General features: G+C 41.5%; 1 protein-coding gene across 1 annotated transcript in view; it reads right to left on the reverse strand.

Moving 5' to 3' along the window:
• Nucleotides 1-8971, reverse strand: part of NDUFAF2 (NADH:ubiquinone oxidoreductase complex assembly factor 2) — a 43396-nt gene extending 34425 nt beyond the window's left edge. The window contains exon 1 of the mRNA XM_027883202.1: nucleotides 8763-8971. Coding sequence (XP_027739003.1) covers nucleotides 8763-8889 — 127 coding nt within the window. The 5' untranslated portion in view covers nucleotides 8890-8971. The remainder of the gene's footprint in view (nucleotides 1-8762) is intronic.
• Between the last annotated feature and the right edge of the window lie 11 nt (nucleotides 8972-8982).

An 8982-nucleotide genomic window follows, 5' to 3' on the forward strand; every position in this document is an offset into this window, starting at 1 on the left:
GGTGGAAAAGGACCTAGGGGTGCTGGTTGACAACAGCTGAACATAAATCAGCATGTGCCCAGGTGGCCAAGAAGGCCATTGCCGTCCTGGCCTGCATCAGCAACAGTGTGGCCAGCAAGACCAGGGAAGTCACTGTGCTCCTGTACAGGGCACTGGTGAGGTTTAAACTTGAGTCCTGTGTTAAGCTCTGGGCCTCTCACTACAAGAAAGACAATGAGGTGCTCGAGTATGTCCAGAGAAAGGCAAGAAGCTGGGTAAGAGTCACAGTCTTATGAGGAGGAGCTGAGTGAGCTGGGGTTGTTCAACCTGGAGAAAAGGAGGCTCAGGAGTGACCTCATCACTCCACAACTATGTGAAGTGAGGTTGTGGCCAGGTGGGGGTCAGTTTCTTCTCCCAGGGAGCTAGAGATAGGATGAGAGGACATAGTCTTAAGCTGCACCAGAGGACATTCAGGGTGGACATCAGGAAGAGTTTCTTCCCAGAAAGAGTTGGTTATGCATGGGAATGGGCTGCCCAGGGAGATGGTAGAGTCACCATCCCTGGAATTGTTCAAGAAAAAACTGGACATGGCACTTAGTGCTATGGTTTAGCTGACACAGTCAAATTTCATTGATCAAAGGTTGGACTTAAGGAACTCCGAGGTGTTTTTCAACCTTAGGTATCCTATGATTCTGTAGCACTGCAAACAAACACCGATTCTTCATATGTTAATGCTTTTGTAATCTGCAGTGAGCTCTTCAAAGTGCAATTGCTTCTGCTGTATAATGTATCACCCAGATTGAAAAGCTATTTTGTCATTTCATAATTACCGTCCTAGAAGCCAGCAGTCTGCAGTGCCAGTTTTATTTCTGTACAAACACACATACACACAATTATTTTAGAGCTAGAGTTTTTTATTCCATAATTGCTTCAGAAAATAATACTCAGCTGTCAATACTTGTTCCTGAAACAACACTGCCACCACCTGGACAAGCCTCTAACTGCCAGGTATTGCTGGACTGTGAGTGTGTGTACCTGGAAAAAACCTTCTTATGTGGAAAAAAACCAAACCACCAAACACTTTCTCCATAGGCTTGTTTTCATATCCAAGATACCATAGAATAGAATCATAGAATTAACTGGGTTGGAAGAGACCTCCGAGATCATCAAGTCCAACCCTTGATCCCATTGTGATTACTAGATCATGGCACCCAGTGCCACTGACAATTAAGATAATTAAATCTTCTAAAATTTTGCTTTCTATTTGTTGACCAAAATTAAAATTATATGTTTCATTAGGATCTTAACATTAGACATGTAAAACTAAAACAAATGTATCAGCTTGCCAACAATACTTGAAAATAGCTTGCAAAACTACTTATGTTCCATAATATTCTGTACAATTACCTGTAACACCCAATAATCAGCTTACAAATGCTTAATACAAAATCATAATAAATTTCTGCCTTTTCCTCAGATGTCACTCCTGTTATACAGAGAGCTATCATTCAGCGTCAAAAGAAAACCATAGCTTTAACCTCAGAAGATATGCTTTGGAGAGATGTCATTCCTTCTACTCTTTTAATCACCATAATTTACAGGGATAAATTACATCATCACATTACAGGAATGTTTCAGTCTAGTCTTCAACGCAAAACTACATTTTATAGCAAATTTTTAAGAAAAGTAGAAATTTTCTACACTTCTGATGCACAGGAAAGCAACAGGACACTACCTAAAACAGAAAATTAGGAGTTACTAAAACTATCACAGAGGATTCCTTTAATCTCAACAGAACCATAAATCTTTCTAACTTTCATAAAAAGATGTATATTCTTCTATTGAAGTCTGCATTTAATCAGATTTAGGAAATCTTACATGTATCATGCAACTGAATGCTTAGTACTTTTCCTCATACAGATTCTTCTTTATTTGCACATTTCTAGTTTGTTGAGAATTTCATTCACAAGATACAAGCCTTTTATGCAAATGTGAGTGGGCATTTCACACGAATAAAATGTTTCCTGTGTTTCCTAGTCAGTGCCTGCATTCAATGCTTGCATTCAATTATTAGCAACAAAATGTACACAAAATGCCGCTTGTATTTCCAGATACTTAAAAGGTATTTATAAGAGCACCGAGAAATTTGGGCTTACCAGTCTCCTTCTTAAAGCTCACAGAATCAGAAGCTTAGGCCACGTATGCCCCCCTAAGGCAGACCTTATGCAACATGTAAAGACCTATGGAATACAGAATGCTTTAGGCTTTTTCCAGTTGTTCCTGGTAAGCTGCAGGTCCAAATCAAGTAAAACCCGAGTCTGCTGTTCTCCCAAAGGGAACCTTAATACTTGAACAATGTTTTTAACACTGACACATAATCTTTGAAATAAACTGTGAGGTTTTATTACAAGCAAATTAATTAAACAGGTCGCTGACTTAAAAACCTATAAGGCGTATTGCGGAGCTGTAAGATACCTAGTCCTGTCTGGAGCTGGTATTAGGGAACCACGTGGATGGGAATAAGAAAACTGTAAAATAAATATTGGTAAGGAAACCCCTCATACCACGTGGTGGGTCCTGCGGGTGGCCGTGTTGTTGGACGTTCCACCTCCCAGCACGACACGGTCAACCAGGTAGAAGGAAACGCCTCTTCTGTTACATAAATGAGGTTGGACCTTAAGAATGTTTAAAAAGCAGGACTCACGGATAAGATGATTTAAGGTCTTAGTGTGGGCCTTCAGTCGCCTTAGGTTGAAAAGGCTCCCATCGGTACGATATCGAATGTAGACACCGTTTTCAAAATCGAGGTCTGCCGTGGCCCTTTGGAGCATCATGCTGAAGAAGATCGTGAATAAGGTTGGTGCAAGAACGCAGCCTTGCTTCACACCATTGGCTATTGGAAATGGCTCAGAAAGTGTGTCCCCATATCTGACTTGACCGCGCTGGTCCTCATGAAGCGAGATGATCATTTTGAGGAACTTGGGAGGACATCCTAAACGTTCCAAAATCTGCCACAGACCTTTTCTGCTCACAGTATCGAAAGCCTTGGTGAGATCAACAAAGGTAACATAGAGTCCTTTGTTCTGTTCCAGACACTTCTCTTGCAGTTGTCTGAGAACAAATATCATGTAGTGACTTGAATCAAAACAGGTAAGGCTTTGTAGTGAATCCTGTGATGCCTCTATTCACCACAAGATGACTTAGATCTCAAAGCATTTTCTATTTGCAAACCTCCCTTTTTTAAGAAAAAAATTCTAATTTACAAAACACTTCAAAAAATAACAGGATATTAGGTGCAAAGGCAATGTGAAAGCCACACCTGAAGCACATACCTAACATTTCTTTACTTTTTTTGAGATCTCCAAACTCAGTATTTCAGAGACTTAGCCCTGCAAAACACACTAAATTTAACCTGAAGAAAGCTCTCTGAATCACAAGTGATGGAGGTGTGAGGAAACTCAACACCAGCACTTGTATCTACTACTCCCTAGTAATGCAGAAAAGGCCTCAGGTTCCAAGAGTGTCCTGCACTCTGGACTGAGTGTAGGAGAGCACAATTCACAATGGACAGAAAAGAAACATTCTTTGCACTACACACTTAATGTATTTGTATTCCAAACCCATACTGAAGACTAGGGCAGGCCAAAAGAAAGGTGTGAGACAGCTTTTGCTTGAAGGAAAAGGCAGCATAGGCACTACCTGTACCATCCACTCTCACCTCCTGCTGAAGGTGGGATCTCCCTGCTGGTCTGAAACAAAGCCCAGAATGTCCTTATAGACCTACCATGTCTAAGTCAAGAGACAGAAAGTAGGACCTGTCTCTTCTGCATGCTCTTTCTGCAATATTTGATCGAGTATATTACAAAGGGATCAAGCACATATGGCCCCTCACCACACCAGAGCTACTCAATCCTCCCCAAACCCACAGGACAGACAGCAATCATGGTGCAGACACACTGCACTGACATTGCAGTGGAACCTGTACACAACAGCTGACTGTTTCTTCTGGGTTTCCTCTACATCTCACTTTCTTTCTAAGTGAGTTTTCTTTCCAGTGCTGTTTCCATCCTGAACTGGTCTCTATATATCAGGGCACTGGGTAAGATACAAATGATACATTTGCAGATTTTCCTAATGTACAAATAAAACTCTCCAACACTTAAAAAGAGAGCATTGCTCTCTCAGGACTTTTAAATTCTTAATTTCTTTAAAAACTGAGCTTCAGAAATTTTCTGCATTTTATTTTCTATAGACCTTCCTCAATTTCTATTACCTTCCCCCATCCATATCCTTAAACTTCCTCACAAGTTATAAAAGCCCACAAATGCCGGTGTGACCCTGCTGTACAGAATTGTGACCAACACAGGATCCTGTTCAAAAATGTTGTGAGAGACAGTTAGTTACCAAAACGCAAGGCAGAGGGTGCTACCACCTGTGATCACTTCCCTAGAGTCAGAATGAACTGATTTCTCCTCAGCGACATGATCATACAAACCTGAGGGAAGACTGGCATACTTCTCTGCTCTGGAACAGGCGAAACCTAGAACCTTTTCTATATTGACACTGCAGGGATTGCCATCCACAAAAGTAAAGGCATAAATTACAGTGGAGATTCCAGTGGGTGGGGACATAGAATCTCCTACATCCAAGTAACCCCACATAACAAGGAACTGCAGCAAGAAGCTGGCTAGGTTCAGAGAAAACTGCATCTTAAAATAGTAGTAATAATAAGCATTCACAAGACAATCCATTTTGTAAGAAAAGTAGATAAAGGTCTGTCAGTTGGCAATGGGCAAAGAAAATGGGTATCCAAATCAAGAGGTCACAGAAATAAAATTTATAAGAGTACTAATATAATACATGCTGTACAACATGCTGTCAGGGTGTACGTCTTGATTCCACAACCAGTATAAATATGTCTTGATTCCAGCGGCTCCCCTAGTGGAGTAGTATGACAATTTGACAGTGACCTGCCATGACATGCTCCCAGCTACTCCCACTTTCCTCCTGCACAGTTTGACCTGAAAATGTAATAAAAATACTTTATCGTTCTTCATCCCAATGCCTCATAAAGACTTTGAATAATTCTGAACTTTGACAGACAGCTGGTAGATGCCCTGCATCTGGCAGGGTAACATTTCAGGCTATTCCAAGAACAGTTGCCAACCTGCTATGCACCCACATAGCAAATTCATAATCCATATTCTTAATTTTTGCACACCAAAAGGTCTAAACACTGAAGTATTCTCCACTCAGAAAAAAATTTTATAAGAACCTATCTTCTCAAAACAGTAATTTCACATCAGTTTTCACTCACTCCCTCGTGAATATATTTTAAAATTATTAGTTGTTTCTCTATTTTTCCAGCAGCCATACCAGTTAACCTGATTCATGGACCATTTTTTTTTGTTTTGTCATCATTAAAAACTCATTATTTAGCCCAGTTAATTTACTGATATGCATCCTGTCTTCATCCACGAGGGTAATTTGTACTCGTTCCTTTAACAGCCAGAGAAGGTACATCTATGAGTTGTCCTAGATAATTTTTTACTTATTCTTCTTAAGATATTTACAGGATATTTCCTGTCTGTTTTCTGAATTTATTTAAGCCCATTCCCATGATGCTGTTCTCATTCTAGTTATTTTCATCCCTCTTTAATGACTGTTACAACCCAGATCCCATGGTCAAGAGTATCTAGTTCTCATTCTAGTTATTTTCATCCCTCTTTAATGACTGTTACAACCCAGATCCCATGGTCAAAAGTATCTAACAGTGAGTTCCATTAATTATTATAACATAGAACAAATCAACAGAATCAAAAGCAAAGTTTGAACACTTTCACAAAAAAAAGACCACCATCATTTCTTTCTTAGTGAGACAAAGTCTTGCTTACTCTTTTCAGAGTTCTTCCATTCTGCTGATGCTGAGGGGTTAAGGTTTTTTTAGATCATCTAAAGCCAGAGCTAGAGCACAATGACAAATACACAGAAAACAAGCAGAATTTTCACAAGTAGTATTTTCACTCATAATCACAGTAGTATTTTTCATATGTATTCTCCTATTCCCTAGTTACACAAAAAACCCCACCAATTAACTGTCAATGAACAGATTTATGGAAGATGTGCTGAAATTCCTGAAATTTCAATTAGTAAAGCTGAATTATAGAAACTTTTCCCCTACTTTGATTCTACAGTTGGAAGAGAAAGCATGGGAAGAGTGAATCAAACATTAGCTCTTTACCAGATTTCTTATTCTGCTTTTTAATTTTTTTTTTTTATATACAGTTTTCCCCAGATAATATGCATTTGACTGGGTCAGATCAAAGGAATTAAAAATCTTGATAGCAAACTGTTAGAGAAACAAAGCTAACTACGGTTAGGCATTATTGCAGACTCTGCAAAAGTTCTAGCTCTTCACTATGTTTCAAGACATCTTGCATACCTTATGTTATCTAAGAGCTCATCCTCTTCATTCCCACTTCTGTGCCAGTTTTAGTTTGCAATTTATTCTTCATCGGGTCACTTTATGCTATTGTTTTAATTAAGTATTCTACAGGAAGTAGAAAACTATTTTCTAGGTCAAATAAATGAACATGAAAAGTTAGCAGCAGTGAGAAAGAAAATAGAGGAAAGAGAAGATCTCTCCTTTTTGGTGACAGTAAAACACTGCTAGTGTGAGCTGGTGTTGCAGAACTTTCCATGTATCAAGTGAAAGAAAGTTAAACAAGCAGAAGAATGAGAGAGAAACATCTAATAACAGAGGAGTACTGATAATTCAGCAGATCTGCATTATGTCATTTGTATCACTAAAATAGATATAATGTGCGTGAACCTTAAAATTCACATAAGTGCTACTCTCACTGACTTCAGTCAGAAGTGCAACTGCAGAGCATTTCAGAGCCATCCCCTCCTGCTCAAAGCAAAATCAGAGCAACTTCTGGAGTGTATTCTACCCAGTATTATTACTGAAGAAAAACTGGGATACACAAAGGCTGCCATGATGTGGTCTTAGATACAACTACTTCAATTCATTAAAAGCCTCTTATACTGTGCTCCTGCACAGTTCAGTAGCTATGTCCCACCTGCCCTGTCCTCCTATGGCACCACAATTACCACTCCAAACACAGAGATAAACCCCAAAGTTGCAGCATTGAGATTTCACTGTGAAATGCATACCACCATAAATTCAAATATCAAGAAAAAGACTACCACTTTTTCTGATAAAAGAAGTAATTTTTACTGTTAATAAGGACTAGCACTGCAGTAATCATGCAGAAATCTGAGTGCAGTTTTCACTGTTTCCTGTATGTAAAAGACAAAGCCTTTTGTACATTCCCTCAAAGTCACCACAAACGCCAGCAGTGATAAGATCAAAATCTGAAAGCAAGATGAAGAAAACCTCAGTAAAAGCACCACAGTACTGCATTAACTCTGAGGAAAAACACACTGCTGATGAAACAGTGTTCACAATATCTTCCCAGACACTTGTTTGAGTAGACTTGCTTTAAGTTACTGCCAGTTGTTCATGAAGGTGCACAGCATAATATGTCAGGGGAACTGCTCTTGAAGGCAAAATAACTCTGTCAGACGTTACACGTTTCTGGAGGGAAGGTGTGCACACATTCCCTTTCTCCCTTTATGGAAGGATACCGACTTAAGTGGCTGCACAATCTCAGACTTTCTGCTTCTCCTTGTACTCTGAAAAATACCACGTAAAAACCCTCCACAGTCTCAGAACACTTGCTGATGCAAAAGATATGGAGTACAACAAGCAGATAAACAAGTCTCACAGAGAGAGAAAAGAGGACTGTAAAACATTATAGCATGTGCACTGGACAACTTAGGAAACCTGCCTTCCATACATTGTACATAGTGCAGAACACAGAGGGCATCCATAGAGGCTGATGTGATCAATAAGTGCATCTGGACTCCTGGAACACAGGCAGAAACCTAGTAAAGTATTTTTCCACAGGAGTGGGATGAATGTACATTTAAAAATTTATTTCACAGAATCACAGAATCAGTTAGGCTGGAAAGCACCTCTGAGATCATCAAGTCCAACCTACGACCGAACACAACGATGTGAGCTACACCACCACCACTGAGTGCCACATCCAGTCTTTCCTTTAGCACCAGAAAGGACGGTGACTCCACCACCTCACTGGGCAGCCCATTCCAATTTCTAATCACCCTTTAAGTAATTAAATTCTTCTCGATGTCCAACTTGAACCTCCCCTGGAGTACCTTAAGGCTATTCCCTCTCGTCCTGCTGCTGGTTGCCTAGAAGAAGAGACCGAACCCCACCTGGCTACCACCTCTTTTCAAGTAGTTGTAAAGATCGATGTCTCCCCTTCTTCTACAGCCTCCTCTTCCACAGGCTAAATAACTCCAGCTCCCTCAGCCTCTCCTCACAGGATTTGTGCTTCAGTCTCTTCACCAGCCTCAATGCCCTTCTTTGGACCCTATCCTTCAAGGCACATGCAAAAGCGCTCCGAATCACCACAAATCATTGCTGCCTGCCTATCTCCTACAGAGCGCTGGCTGCGCTCTAAAACCCTCAGACGACTGGCTTCAGGGGTTTCTCTGACCTTAAGGCACCAGCCTGTGAAACCGCACGTGTTTTCCCAAGCACGGAACGGGCGCGCCCTTTCCTCACTTTCCTTCCCTTCATTCAGCACTTGCTATCTTTTTTTCCGTCGGCCGCCGCGAAGCCGCTGCACACAGCGGCGAGAGGGACACGGGACACGGGGCGCGGCCCCCCCGCGCCCGCCGCCACTGTTTACCTGCGCGGGTCTCGTGCTTCGGCACCCGGTAGTACTTGTTGCCGAACTGGTCGGTGCCCACCAGCTCCTTGGCGGGGCCCAAGAGCCGGAGCCGCAAGGCGCGGAGTGCCTGCCAGGCGAGGCTCATGCCAGGATACCTCTGGCCGAGGCTGCGGCGTCGGATACACGGCCAGGAGCACAGGGACACGCACGCCCTCCTACCCGGTCCCTGCCGGCCGCG

Source organism: Empidonax traillii, unplaced genomic scaffold (genome assembly GCF_003031625.1).
Source record: "Empidonax traillii isolate 1590-97213 ecotype Southwest subspecies unplaced genomic scaffold, ASM303162v1 scaffold120:size1031401, whole genome shotgun sequence".
Classification (NCBI taxonomy): Eukaryota; Metazoa; Chordata; class Aves; order Passeriformes; family Tyrannidae; genus Empidonax; species Empidonax traillii.